This window comes from Panthera onca, chromosome B1 (assembly GCF_046562875.1).
Source record: "Panthera onca isolate mPanOnc1 chromosome B1, mPanOnc1 haplotype 2, whole genome shotgun sequence".
Taxonomy (NCBI): domain Eukaryota; kingdom Metazoa; phylum Chordata; class Mammalia; order Carnivora; family Felidae; genus Panthera; species Panthera onca.
The window spans coordinates 75183970-75200199 of record NC_138342.1 but is presented as its reverse complement, the minus strand read 5'-3'; the positions used below and the strand labels follow the sequence as shown (position 1 = coordinate 75200199).

The following is a 16230-nucleotide window of genomic DNA, read 5'->3' as shown; positions in this document are numbered from 1 at the left end:
TAGACAAAATTCAACATTCATTCCTGATAAAAACCCTCAACAAAATGGAGTTGGAAGGAACACACCTCAACATGATGAAAGCTGTATGTGAAAACTACACAGCTAACATCATACTCCATGGAGAGAAGCTGAGAAAATTTTCTCTATGGTCAGGAACAAGAGAAAGATGTCCACTTTTACCATTTTTTTCAAAATTTTTTTTATGTTTATTTATTTTTGAGACAGAGAGAGACAGAGCATGAACGGGGGAGGGTCAGAGAGAGGGAGACACAGAATCTGAAACAGGCTCCAGGCTCTGAGCTGTCACCACAGAGCCCGACGCGGGGCTCGAACTCACGGACTGCGAGATCATGACTTGAGCCGAAGTCGGCCGCTTAACCGACTGAGCCACCCAGGTGCCCCCACTTTTACCATTTTTATTCAAATAGTCTTAGAAGTCCTAGCTACAGCCATCAGACCACAAAAAGAACTAAAAGTCATCTAAATTGGTAAAGAAATTTGAACTGTCTCTAGTTGCAGATGGCATGATACTATACATACAAAATCCTAAGGTCTCTACCTAAAAACTATTAGAAATAATAAATGAAATCAGTAACGTTTCAGGACACAAAATTCAGTTGCATTTCTATACACTAACAACAAAGTAAAAAAAGAGAAATCAAGAAAACAATTCCATTTACAATTGCACCAAAAATAATACCTAGAATAAACTTAACCAAGGAAGTGAAAGACCTATACTCTGAAAATTATAAAATACTGATGAAAGCAATTCAAGATGACATAAAAACAAAATGAAAAGATCTACTATTCTCATGGATTGGAAAAATTACTATTGTTAGGATGTCCATAGTAACCAACGCAGCCTACAGTTCAATGTAATAAATATCAATAGCATTTTTACAAAAGCAGAATAGTCCTAATATTTGTAGGAAACCACAGAAGACCTTGAATAGCAAAAGCCATCCTGAAAAAGAACAAAGCTGGAGGTATCACAAATCCAGATGCCAAGACATATTACTCAGCTGTAAAAATCAAAACAGAATAGTGCTGGCACAAAAACAGACATAGATCAATAGAACAGAATAGAGAGTACGGATATACAACCATGCTTATATGGTCAAATAGTCTACAACAAAGGACGCAAGAACATACACTAGGAAAAAGATGGTCTGAAAAACTAGTCAGCTATATGCAAATGAAGAGACTGGATCATTTTCTTACATCACACACAAAAACTCAAAATGGAGGTGTGTGGTTGGCTCAATCAGTAGAGTATGCAACTTTCAATCTTTGGGTTGTGAGTTCAAGCTCAAAATTGGATGTGGAGATTATTTAAAAATAAAATCTTAGGGGTGCCTGTGACTCAGTTGGTTAAGCATCCGACTCTTGATTTCAGCTCAGGTCATGATCTCATGGTTTGTGAGATTGAGCCCTGCATTGGGCTCTGCATTGACAGTATGGAGACTGCTTGGGATTCTCTGTCTTTCCCTCTCTCTGCCCCTCCCCACTTCAAAATAAATATTTAAAAATAAATATCTATAAATAAATAAATAAATAAATAAATAAATAAATAACAAAATAAAACTCAAATGTATTAAAGACCTAAATGTTAGTTGTGAAGCCATAAAACTCCTAGAAGAAACAGAGGCAGTAATTTCTTGGACATCAGCCATGGAAACATTTTTGTGGATATATCTCCTCAAGCAAGAGAAATAAAAGCAAGATAATTTTTAAGTGTATTTATTTATTTTGAGAAAAAGAGAGAGAGTGGGAAGATAGAGAATCCCAAGCATGCCCTGCACAGGCAGCTCAGAGACCAACTTGGGGCTTAAACTCACAAACCGTGAGATCATGACCTGAGCCAAAACCAAGAGTCAGATGCTTAACCAACTAAGCCACCCAGGCAACTGCAAAAATGAAATATTGGGATTACATTATAAAAAAGCTTTTTTTAAAAAAAATGTTTATTTTAAAAGAGAGAGAGAGAAAGAGAAAGACTGAGCTACTCAGGCACCCCTAAAAGTTTTGCACAGCAAAAGCAATCCTCAACAAAATGAAAAGGTAACCTACTCAATGTTAGAAGATATTCATAAATGATATATCCTATAAAAGGTTAATACCCCCAGTATATCAAGAACTTATACAACTCAATACCCCCAAAAAATCGAATTAAAAATAAGCAGAGATCTGATTAGAGATCTTCCAAAGGAGGCAAACAGATGGCCTACAAACACATGAAAAAATGCCCAACATCATTAATTATCTTGGAAATGCAAATCAAAACCACATTGAAATATTATCTCATACCTGTCAGAATGGCTAGAATCAAAAAGGCAAGAAATAGCAAGTGTTGGTGAGGATGTGGAGGAAGCAACCCTTATGCATTGTTGGTGGGAATGTAAATTGGGTCAGCAACTGTGGAAAACAGTATGGAGGTTACTAAAAAATTAAAAATAGAAGTTTATACCTGAAACTACTATAACAGTATGTTAACTGAAATTAAAATAAAATAAAATAAATAAAAATAGAAATGTCTTATGACCCAGTAATTCTACTCGGTATTTACTCAAGGAAAACAAAAACATTAATTGAAAAGATACATGCACTTCTATGTTTACTGCAGCATTATTTACCATAGTCAAGATATGGAAGCAACCCAGTGTCCATCAACAGATGCATGGAGAAAGATGTGCTACACACACACGCACACACACACACACACACACACACACACACAGGAATATTACTTGAACATAAAAATAATGGGATCTTGCTATTCATGACAACAAGGATAGACCTGGAGCATATCATGCTAATTGAAATAAATCAGACAAAGAAAAACAAATACTATATAATTTCACTTGTATGTGGAATCTAAAACACAAAACAAATGAATAGGCAAACAAAAAGAAACAGACCCATAAATACAGAGAACTGATGGTTCCCAGAAGGAAAGGGGGGGATAGGCAAAATGGATAAAGGGGAGTGGGAGATATAGCTTTTCAGTTATGGAATGAATATATCACTGGAATAAAAGGTACCACATACAGAATATAATCAGTGGTATTGTAATAGCATTGTATGGTGACAGATGGTCGTTACAATTGTGGTGAGCACAGCATAACATATAGAGTTGTTAAATCACTAAGTTATACACCTGAAACTAATGTAACATTTTTTGTCAACTATAGTTCAAGAAAAAAAAATGTTAAGATAGCATAGAACTACATTTAGAGTTCCTGTAGGAACATATAGGCAAAAAAATACAACATTAAAAGCATCCTTTTTTAAAATTTGACATTTCCACCTCTAGCAGCAAGTTAAACATGGGAAAGAAAGTATATTTTGTTTTCTAAATAAACAGAACTTCAAAACAACATCAAATTTAGGTAATTATGAAAAATGTTACCATTTTGAAAACTTTAGCAAGGAAGTTATGTGTGTCATAACAAAATCTTATGTGTGTAATAACATACTTATTTTAGACTCTTCATTAAAAAAATACAAACAGCTATATGTCATAAATCTAACTGGGAATAAGTTACCTACATTTTTTTAAAGAGGTGAACAGTTTTAATATTTTTTGTTTTATTTGTTTGTTTATTTATTTATTTTATAGAGAGAGAGACAGAGAGAGAGAAAGAGTGTGTGTGAGAAGGGGAGAAGGGCAGAAGGAGAGGGAGCAAAAGAATCTCAAGTAGTTTCCACACTCAGTGCAGAGCCAGCACGGGGCTCAAACCCAAAACCCTGGGATTATGACCTGAGCCAAAATTAAGCGTCAGAAGCTCAACCAACTGAACCAACCAGGCAGGCGCCCTTAAATTGCCTATATTTTAAAATATAATAAATAAAAAAATTTAACATGCATATATTACAGAGCATGACAAATTAAATTTTCATGATTTAAAATATAGATAAAATGTGTTAATAAAACTATTTTCTTGGCTCATATGTTATACATGTTAAAGAATTAGGTATTCACATAGTCAAGATTTATCATCACAATTATTCCTATCCATAATGCATATTTCAGAGAAATCTATCTTTAATAATGCATAATGTATACACAATATACAATTATCTATATATCTGTAAATGTAATCCATGTATAACATGTATTGAGTTTTGTCATTATAAAATCCACCAGTATTCTGAAGTCAGAAAAATAAAACAAAATTCTTTTGATCTGGAACACCTGAGCATAATCTATGACTTTGATATCATTAGAATAGTTACATGAACTTGAGAAAGCTCATACTCTTCAAATTCCACTTTCCTTATTAGGAAATGAAACATAATTAAGCTTATCATTCTCTTATTTTGAGTTAGCAACTGTTAGAGTATTTCAGGCACTCAGGAGTCATAGTTCAACATAATGCTTCCTTTCATCAATATACACTGTTGTTGTACTATTTGCAATAGTCAGATATACTCTGATGCCTGTCATCAAATACCAACCTTAGCTTTGCAACACCCTGGAGTATAGTACAGTAAGTACAATGGTTCTTGCACATTTTTCTAAAAACACTTTCAATGTAATCAAATAAACACATTTTAATAAAGTAAAATTATTAACTATAAACATGCTCATTAATGTATACTCAGCCCAAGTTCCATTAAGAGAAAAAGGGAGAGAATGAAAGAACAGTTTCATTTCCTTGGCTGACATCCAAGGAAGCAACACTGAAACGTCTCACTAGTGTTAAAAAACAATCTTGAAATTGTACGATTTGAGGTAAGTGACCATTTTGTCTGTGTGGACAGTTTCTGCTAAATTGCTTGTAGGGAAAAAAGTAATTTTCTTCATTGACTTAATCTAGAATCCAGTTAATAATACAAGTTTTTCTTTTCTTTGCATCTTAGTCAAAATATCATTAAATTCTTTCTTCTTATTTAAAATGATATTGATCATTCAAGTTGATAAAAATCTTTACCAGGTGAGTGCTTTATTGTAGGTGATGGGGTTTCTTACTTTATCTACATTTAAAGGTTTCAAATATAAAATAAAGCCATAAAAAGGAAGAGATAAGAACAGGATTACAAAATAAACTATAGAAAATTGTTAGAGAAACAAAATAGTTCTATCTTAGGTTATAAAAGAATGCATTAAGGGGCAAAGTCAACAAGGACACATACAATGTTTTCAAGTAAATAAATATATTTATAATTTTATTTTAATACCATGGTTTAAAGCCAACATGTGATCATTCATATTACATAATGATTCAAATAATTTAAGACATTTTATAACATATATCTGAATATTACTACCATTAATTATGATTATTTTGTTGTCTGTTTGAAAAAAAAATAGAGAACTCCATAAGACCTGCTTTCCTCTCCTTAGCTCTGTGGCTCTTCTGTTGCCGGGCACCCTGCTCACAACACTGAAACACTTCTGGGCTGTGTCACTTACCCTTGCAATAAACTACAACATTCAAGGGTGCCTTGTTCTACCTGGCCATTTAATAATTAAAGTGAGCTCTTCTAGAAAGGCAATAAACAAAACAAAACACAGAAATCAGGCAGCAAGGCTAAGTCCAGGAGACAAGTGTTCTTTCATGATACATTCAAGAAACTTCCCTTAATATGAGGTCAGTCAGTACAATAAACTTTTTTCACATGTTCAGAGATATAAATAGGTTTCTGACTTTCTGTAGTTTGAATAAGACTCATTATGTATTTCATTTGAAGACACCCTGCTTTCATCTTTTGATCTCAATACAAGAGAAACAGAGAGAGAATTTAGTTCTTCAGTAGGAATTATCTCACTAGGATGGGAGAAACTAGTACTGTTTACAAACTTCCCTAATGTGCATAGAATATGTGATGAAATTAAATGAAGACTATAACCAGAGAGACAAATGAGATGGATGAAAAGGTTGAACAGAAAATGTGCACTGCCAAGTGGAATGTTACATTTAAAAACCGTTGCATATAATTTTTAAGTAAGCCTATTTTTGTTGTCAAAATACAGTAAGAATAAGGTAGGAATATGTAAAATAAATATTTTATGCGATTGTGTACAAATGCAGAAAATGAAATATTTGGAGTGGAAACTAGCATATTACATGAAATAGCTAACATATGGAATGATGGAAAATTGATTTTATTCAATATTTCACATGTCACAGACTGATGATACATTGCTTATGGTCAAATGATTTAACCTAGGTTGAAATATTTACTGGTTTAAATAAACCTTCAGTGCATGTAGGATTCCACAGGGCCTTGAAAAGAAGAAAACAAAAGTAAATAAATGAATGACTTCAAATTAATGAAATGAAATGAAATTTTTATTTCATATGAAAATTTAAAACATAAACACTTAAAAAAGCAGAGACCAACAAAAAACTGTTTTACTTATGATTTTCTAAGTCAAAATTCCAATTAAAATTTATGAATGTTTATTAGTAATGCTTACAGGTTCCTAACTTCCAATGAAATACATTTTATGCAAGTAAAAGAGGAAAGATCGATTGGCAAAATTCTATTATTTCCTTTGGTTTTGTGAATAAACAAAAACAAAAACAAAAAATAGTTTTACCCAACTCTTTCCTTTATGTATTTCTCAAATAAAATGGCTTAAAGAAAATTACGTAATTAAATAATAGGTAAATCTCACATGGCTTTCGTGATATATTTCTAAACCACAGTCACCATCCAAGGTCCTAAACAAAACTCCAACAGAATTTTATCTGCAGCAGTTATTATTATTATTTTAACCTGTATACTTCATTATAGTTTTAAGTGATAGAAATGCAAACGTTTCATAATCTTCCATCTTTTCAACTTCAAAAAAAAAAGAGAAACTCTATTGTGCAGAAAATATATATAAAAAGAAATACATAATCCACGAAGTATAGAATATAGCACTTGCCCCTGAGGAATGTAGAATTTAGTTGAATATAAATGAATATAAATAAGAGAGAAGCCTTACTACAAGACTGACATATAACAAGACATCAGTTATATGTCAATACATAAAACTGGTGAGAATTTTTAGAATTTATAGTAACTGCCAACTACAAGATAGTAAGTTATACAGGACTGATAACTGCTGACATAATTCTATGGAAAGAGAAATTACCCCCAGTTTGGGTCCTCATAGTAAGGATATGAAATTGGAGCATGGCTGGAAAACAGAGATCTATTACAGAGGAGGGACATTCCAAATAAAATGGTTAAAAACAAAACTCTAAACTAAACAGAGACAAGAAATAGCAATTTGTGTTGGTGCAGTTTAAGTAGAATAAAAGGTTTATGTTTGCAACATAAATAGAGAAGGGTTTAATTTCAGCGACTATGGGTACTGTTGGAGGAAAGTGAATTTTGTCTTTTAAGCCTTAATGAATCATTGAGTTTTAAAGTAGAAACACAACACAATGAAAGGGGTGTGTTTGTTGTGGTTTTTTGTTTGTTTATTTGTTTTACAGACTTATGTGTGATGCTATATAGATTTTACCATGTAGAGACTGTAAGTAGGAAGGCAAGATGAAAACCCAGGTGAGGAGGTCTTGAAGCGGCAAGCAGTATTGGAAGGTGACTATTTTCCAAACCCTGATTTCCCCCATCAAGATGCTTGTTCCAGTTTTATGAACAATTGACCTTCATTCAGGTTACAGCTCAAAAACAGCACACTCATGTAGTCCCTGATGAGTCTTTCCCAGACACAAGCTCTCCTCTTTACCTGATTCATCTCTTATTCTTGTCTTTCTGCTTATTTGTATCATGACTTTTATCACTGTGTGCAATTCTCTTATTTCTATTTCAAATGTATTGTCTATATTTATCACTGGAATGTGAGGTTTATAAAGAAATTTAACAACAGGCCCCAAAATGGACTTTCTTTTCCTAAGCCTCACCAGAATTTAATAGCTAACCTAATTTCGGCTTTAGCCTATCCCAGGAGTGGAGTGGAATTTTCAAAAAGTCACTCTGGAATTTCCTGATCTGTACTAGTGACGTAGTCTGCAAGACAAGACCTCCCTGCCCCCTCCCCACCATTACCCCAAGGGAGGGTGACCTTGCCAGATTGTTTGTTTTCTTTAGTTAAAACCTCTTTGTATACCACTTCCCATTCTGCCTAGAAAAGCCTTCTGTTTGTACAGCTCCTGGAACTCCCTTCTATTTGCTAGATGGGCTACTGCTTGATTAATGAATCACTGAATAAAGCCAATTAGATCTTCAAATTTACTCAATTGAATTTTGTTTTTTAACATTTGTCTATCTCTTGTTCACTGATACAATCTCAGTGCCTGGAATGCAGCTTTTTATTTTTATTTTTTAAATGACTGTATAAATGAAAAAGGGTGAAGTAACTTGAGATGAAAGGAACCCCAGGACCATAATTACATGTTACACACAGAAGCAGAAATGTAACTGCCAACCAAACATGTTTAAAAAAAAAAAAGTCCGCAGAATCATTAAGAATAACAAATGAACATTTGAGTACTTGTTCCCCAAATGCTACTGAATGAATGAAAGACAGAGGTGATATATTGTTATATTTCTGTATTTCCTAAATCTGGATTCTGTTTTCCAGTGTATTTTAAGCTTCTTAACATTCTTATTTTTAATAAAATTCTAACCCAGTTCTGCCTTTTAATTTTCTAAAAAAAAGTTAGAGTGAAAAAATATCTTAAGAGGTTGACTATGTTCAGAGGCCCAAATGTTACTAGAATATATGATACTAACATTTCTCTTGCCATAAAAGTTTACAATATTGTAGTACTTGTCATGTGGAGAGGACAAAAAGCCCCAGGACTTCTCTCATTTTTTAGCGAGTGGAACATGGAGAGGACTACAAGAAACACTAAAACTCAACTAATGAGGATAAATGTTTCCCCATGACTTCGCTGTAAGAACAACAAAAACTCTAAAGATACACGTCTTTTTTTACAATGAACTACTCCGGGGATATTGTATATCAAGAAACAGATTAATCACCTTGAGCTTTAAAATGTGATGAACTCAACAGATCATCAAATTTGATACAAAAAACCCTCCAATATTTAATATTTTTAGAAATTATATTTAAGAACAAAATATCTTAATACTTTGGTTCCTCGAAAATGTCTAAGTTATTTTATTTTGTATAGAGGTAGTGTTGGAAGTTAAATACGTTGTACAAACATAATTTTGTATTCATTATAGCAGTGTGGCAGAGTTTGCTCTTTTAAATAATTATTTACATTATTATTAAGTCATTATCAAGTTATTAAATAAAAATATATTTCTACAGTGAAATTACAAATTATAAAGGCACATATGTTCATTGTTAAACAATGAATGAAAAAGAGAAGCAGAAATAAGAAAATAAAATGTCGGGGCGCCTGGGTGGCGCAGTCGGTTAAGCGTCCGACTTCAGCCAGGTCACGATCTCGCGGTCCGTGAGTTCGAGCCCCGCGTCAGGCTCTGGGCTGATGGCTCAGAGCCTGGAGCCTGTTTCCGATTCTGTGTCTCCCTCTCTCTCTGCCCCTCCCCCGTTCATGCTCTGTCTCTCTCTGTCCCAAAAATAAATAAAAAACGTTGAAAAAAAATTAAAAAAAAAAAAAAAAAAGAAAAGAAAATGTCATACCCCTACCGATCAGAAATGATCACATTGACTTTTGTGTATTTCTTTTCGTTTTTTTTTTAAACCAAAATGAAACCACACCATACATATATAATATATATATTATAAATATATTTATATATTTTTATATTTTAATATAAATATTATAAATATATAATAATATATATTTATATATATTATACTATATATTATATATAATATAATATATAAATATATATTTATATATATTTATAAATTTATAATATATATAATATGTATAAATATATATAATAAATAATAAATATATAATATATATTATATTTTATATTTATATATAAATATAAATATAAATATATTATATATGTATATATTTTTAATTACTGGACTTGCTGCTTAGTTTTCTAAGTTAATGGCTTCTAACTTCCCATGTCAACATGTTTTCATTTGTAATAGTTATCCTTAACCAAATTTCCTCAAATGCCCTTCAAATACTACTAGTAAATGCTGCTATTAACTACTAACCTGTACAACCCAAGAGTTACAACTGGACCATGCATCACAGCCGAATGTAATGTCATTTTAAATCTAGATTCTAATTTTTAAAATTGGATTAGCCTCTCCCCTTACTTCTAAGTATATAGAAAAATAGAAAAACTAGTACAATTAGCACCTGCTTGGCAGAGCTAACACCTGGATTCAGTAGTTAAGAGTTTCTTGTGATATGTCTTTAGTCTCTTTAATTAAGATAATCTCCTGATATTTAACAGCACTTTAGATTTTAAGGATACAATGTCAGTTTTCTCAGAATACTGCACATTTGGAAGTTTTCTGACAGTTGACCTATGGTATTGTTTTACATATCCATCCACTTTCTGTGTTGCCTGTATATTGGAAGTTAGGCCTATAAGTCTGAATTTTTTCAGGTTACATGTTTCTGACTGTAGTAAATTCTGTAGTAAATTATGAGTTCCTGTTGATAGTTTCTATTTGGATATTATATTACAGGTTTCTTTTTCCCTTTTAATTTATATTTTCATAATTACATTTCTTTTCTCTCATCTTTCAATATGTTGAGTACTAGTAGCATTTGATTTAATTAGTTAAATCTTACAATGTACATAAATTAAAAAAATTTTTTTTAAGTTTTATTTTTTTTAATTTACATCCAAGTTAGTTAGCATATAGTGCAACAATGATTTCAGGACTAGATTCCTTAGTGCCCCTTACCCATTTAGCCCATCCCCCCTCCCACAACCCCTCCGGTAACCCTCAGTTTGTTCTCCATATTTATGAGTCTCTTCTGTTTTGTCCCCCTCCCTGTTTTTATATTATTTTTGCTTCCCTTCCCTTATGTTTATCTGTTTTGTATCTTAAAGTCCTCATATGAGTGAAGTCATATGATATTTGTCCTTCTCTGACTCATTTTGGTTAGCATAATACCCTCCAGTTCCATCCACGTAGTTGCAAATGGCAAGATTTCATTCTTTTTGATTGCTGAGTAATACTCCATTGTGTGTGTGTGTGTGTGTGTGTGTGTGTGTGTACCACATCTTCTTTATCCATTCATCCATCGATGGACATTTGGGCTCTTTCCATACTTTGGCTATTGTTGATAGTGCTGCTATAAACATTGGGGTGTATGTGTCCTTCAAATAGTTTCAAAATTCTTATAACAGTACTAATAAAATTCTACTGAGTCAAGTTATATATTTTTTTGCAGTTCTCTTGGTCCTTAGGCTATAACCCACTAAGGAAATACAACCAGAGAATGGGTCCAAATCACTTTACAATATTTTTCCCCCTGTGGTTATATTCTAATTTGATGTCCAGTTAAGTTTATCTATTTCAAGTACATTTACTCTTTTTTCTTCCATGAGAACTATATTAGAATATACACTTTTAAAAAATTCACTTTGTCATCCCTTCCACACTATTTTTTCTCTCTTGCTTCCCCTTGTAGATAAACATGTTTATTATTTCCATTATCTGTACTTATACAAAACATCAAAAAAATAAAATACCGTATAACTACACTTTGACTTATTAACAGATTCTAAAAATTACTCCACATTAGAACACTGATGTTTTCCTTTTTTTTTAGTTTTATGCTCCTCCATTATGTAAACGAGCCATTATAAAACAGCCCCCTATTGATGGACATTTGTGTTAATTTTTTGTCTTTATTACAATGAATGCCAATTAAAAAAAGTTATGGGAATTTTATTTGGTATATGCAAATGTGTATGCGCAGCATAGAGTTCTAGAAATAGCACTGCTGACTGGAGGATAAAACCACATAAATTTTGATTTTTCAAAATTCACCTTGATAAGGAATTGTGCATATAAAAATGTCCTTTAAAAGGACAAAGAAATTAAAAAGAAATATAAAAAATATTTAAAAGGTTCACAGGATAGAATGATATTCAGTCACTTAAATCAATAAGTAAAAAAAAACATTAATATTATGAAGCTGCCTCAGGCCCATGGACCAACCTACTAGTCTTTAACTTTAGCAAATTCCCTTAGCCCATGTGATTAACTAACCCCTTTCTTTATATACCTATAGATCACGGGTTCTTTCTGCCCTTCTGCTAATCATGAAACAGAAACCAGGCCCCCTTGCACAACCTCTGAGCACTGAGATAATGTCTGAAGCTGGCATCATCAAGGCTACATGTAATCAAGGAATGTTATGGACCAGTTCACCCCCTTTACTGATTAACTACCCTAAACCCCTTTATAAATTCCTAGGCCAGGCAGAAACTTTGGAGGTGGCTTTTGGACCAGAGTCCAACTTTTCTCCAGGTGGCCAGCCTCCTGAATAAAGCTCATATTCCTTTCCAATCAACACTTTTGAGTTTTGGCTCTTCCAGCAATGACAGGCAGCTAAACTTGGGTTTCAGTAACAATTAGAGTAAGATTATATCCATTATATTTGAAATACTAAAATATTTGTTTATGTACATGTAATATATTTATAATGATTCAGTGTTTGTGTGTTTATTTTAACATACTAAAATAATCAAAATTGAGGAAAGCTTTTAAAAGAGTAGAAAATACATACACTCAACACCAAGTAATTTTGGTGTATTTTTATAATTCACATTAAGTTCCTTTTAGTTTCATATTTCTTAATGTTAAATGATGAGTCATTATTGTGAGACATAAGTGAAATGATTGATTTTCAGAAATACCAAATAAAAGCTGGGCTGTCTAGTTAACAATAGGCTTACAACCTATTGGAAATATCTACCACCCACCCCCTCATAATGGAGTCCCAAACCCTTAGACACTTAACTTCCTGGTTCTTCCCCTCTCCCTTTTGTGGGCTTATCTTCACAGGCTTTGCAATGAGCATGCGCCAAAAAACTGAAGTCTCTGTGTTGCAAGAACATTGATTAAAGCCTCCCTTCACTGTGCTCCCAGTCTCTGACTCCCTCCTTCGATTGGTTCAGTGGGCTTATTTCTCACATTACTGATGCTCCCTCAAAGAAGAAAAACTAATCGTTTCAGACTAAATTAGCTTTTGTAGCAACTTTCTAATAAATTAACAAAGTTTTTAAGGAACATTTTAGGAACAATATTGAATGTTTTTTGTAACCTAAAAAGTTGAAAAGCACTATTTTCAATTCTATAATAGTCTTAAAATATGAATAATTAATCAATTTTTAGGTTATACTCTTAAATGCAAGAAAATATTGAACCTGTCTAGAGTATTTTTCTCTCTGAAAATCCTCTATATCAGATGGTACCTTAAATATATTTTCCTTTAATTTGATGGATTAAACCCAAATTCATAATCAATATACAAGCACAAAATTCATAAAATAATGACAAATCTGAAGTTATTCTGACATGTAAAAAACTATGACTCTCTAAGTACTCTGCATTGCAAATTACACTCTGGTATAAATTGTCTCTACAGTAATTTAACTTTATGAATTTAAAATTCTAATTATCATTTTAACAATGTAGCATCACATGAGTATCATTTCCTGGTACTCTTACTTCACAGAGCATGAGATTAACGTTACATGTGGCTCCCTTTTAGGAAACTTTCTGTAATGCAATATCCTGAAAATTCCTATTCCTTTACCTGTTTGGTACAAAGTCAAATATTTATGGAACTGTTTTCTTTAATTCTCTACACCATTTATAAGTTATGAAAACAGCTTATGTTTTTGTTTTGAAACACTAATAATGTAATATTTAATGCCTTTCCACCTGGAATCATTCTTCAGTTCTTTCACTGGAAGAAGATATAAGCTGGTATAAGAGAATTTGCCACCCAAAATATGCCTCTTTGACATAAGGATTATCTTGAGCTGGTTATTTTTAAGCACCAAAGACACAGCACAAGTTCTGAAAACAAAGTAAAAGTTACCCTTTTAGTAAAATATATTTACATTTATAAGGAAAAATCTCCATTTGTAAGGTGTGTCCCTCCCTGTACTAGGAAGAGAAGGATGACCGAATCTCTGGAAACTCATCAATGGAGCAGGCACAGACCTAAATCTGCATAACAACCTTATCCTTGTTTACTCTGTACTTCCTGGTTATCTGTTATAACCTCTCCTGAGCCTCAACAGCCTTCTTTTGTCTTTAGCTGGGAATGATACAGAAGGTGGTGGCCTGGCCATTTTGGGAAATTTTCCTGGGTATCTTCCATATATACAGGAAGTATTTTCCTACTGTTAATCTTTTATGATAGGGGAGGTCTCTGCCAAGAACCTGGGAGGGTAGAGGGGAAATCATTTTCCTTCTGCTACAGTTCAGTGCCTCCAGAAGGGATCTGATGAGACCTCATTCTTGGGGGAGTCTGCAGATGGGATCCTGGAAAACTGGCAGAAACTAACAAAGGGTAAGAATTCTTACCAAAGTCAGCTCTCGCAGGTATCTCTCTCTGTAGTGGCTGATCAAGAGATGAAGATTAAAAATTCTTATTGCTTCCTTTCCAAATTTAAATTAACAGGAGATAATATTTATGTAAACTAGTTCCTTGGGTATAGTGAATTTGGTAAATTTGTTGTGAGTAATCTGGTTTTCTGTTGATTCTCTTTTCTCCCAGAGATGACCATTGTTTTTGTTTGTTTTTGGTGGTTTGTCTTTTGTGTCATTGGTCACAAAAAGAACCATAGCCTAGAGGAGGTTTTCCTTTTGTCTTATTTTAGGTCAGAAGACTTTGGCTTTGTGACCAGTGAGAATATACTCTGGTCTCTGCCAGCTGGAAAATGAATGTGTCCACATGCATTTGGCATAAAACCCAATAGGCTGTGGATCCCAAAGGCAGCATACTCTTTGTCCAACTATGCCACCTCTCAGGGGAGATTGTCTTAAAGGATCCTGGTTCCATAAGGGGTCTTTGTAGTCTCAACCTGCATTGTCTCATTAGTGCTGGAAAAGTCCCATTCTAGTACCATCTGTTTGGGGTAAGTGATTAGAGAGTCTGTGACTGGAGGCATCCAAAGTTCTCATTCTTACCACCTGTGGCAACAGGTCTTTGCTTTCCTAGGATAACTGAAAGTAAATTTTCTGGATCTTGTGAGGGCTGCATGTTTACACCTTCTTTTGGGATGTCTCTTGGATTTATGGTTAAACCATAAATTTATGGTTAAGCCTTATTGGTTTGAGTTGCTATTGAATTAATAAAAGATCCTACTTGTCAATGACCAAATGATGGATACTCTGAACTGAAAACATAAACAAACTTCTATATTTGAAAAAAAAAAAATTAGAGAGTTCTTTTTTTAAAGAATTATCTTATTGGTATCTACAGAAAGACTAAATTGAAAAGAAGACACAAAGAAGTATAATGGCTCACATTATGGGCATCTTAAACAAGATAAAATTATGAAGTTTTATTTATTTATTTATTTATTATTTATTATTATTTTTATATTTTAGTTAGTTTACATACAGTGCAATATTGGTTTCAGAAATAGAATTCAGTAATTCATCACTCACAAAAAACACCAAGTGCTCATCACAAGTGCCCTCCTTAATACCTATCCCACTTTCACAAGATACTACCAAATTTAGAGAAGAGTTAGAAAAATCAGTGGACATTCACAACACCACTCACAGGAACTTTGACTAATGGCTAAGGTTCTTCCTTTCTATGATTATACTGTAGTTATCAGACAAGCTGGCTGCCCCCCCCCCCCCCCCACACACACACACCAAGTAAACAGATCAGAATTTCTCCCAGATCCTCCTACAAATGATCAGGAAATGGATTAGCTGGAGGCCAAGGGTCAGAGGCTGATACAAACAAAACTAAGTTTAAGGTGTTCCCCCCCTTAAGTTTAAGTTGGTCTAAGGATGAAGGGTACATTTGGGGGGGTGGGGGAAGAAGACCACCTGAAGGCCTTGGTTGAATGCTTTATGCATCCTGCACAAAGACCTACTGAAGTTCCAGAACATAGAAATATTTTGATTTCTTAACTGGACATCTTCTTCTGCTATAAAGCAAATTGAAATTGCAGTCAGATGTGTGGGTCAGTTCCCTGATATCATTCAGGCTATAACCCAATTCTTTTGAGTAATTAGAAACAACTGCTTTTGTCTTGCAAATCTTTGTAAAAACAGAGGTACAGTTCCAGAAGCAATGCAAAATCCATCTGTCCTTTTTTTTACTAATTCTCCAAACTTCTCAAAATCCATCTCAAAATGCT

The 16230-nt window shown here is 33.3% G+C and overlaps 1 protein-coding gene across 4 annotated transcripts in view; it reads right to left on the bottom strand.

Moving 5' to 3' along the window:
- Nucleotides 1-16230, bottom strand: part of CCSER1 (coiled-coil serine rich protein 1) — a 1275653-nt gene that overhangs the window by 590859 nt on the left and 668564 nt on the right. Inside the window, exon 10 of one of the 4 annotated variants that reach the window (XM_078445887.2) lies at nt 5141-6230. The exons of the other annotated variants lie outside the window; for them this stretch is intronic. Coding sequence (XP_078302013.1) covers nt 6171-6230 — 60 coding nt within the window. The 3' untranslated portion in view covers nt 5141-6170. Of the gene's footprint in view, nt 1-5140; nt 6231-16230 lie in introns of those variants that run through there. 4 annotated transcript variants of the gene reach the window in all.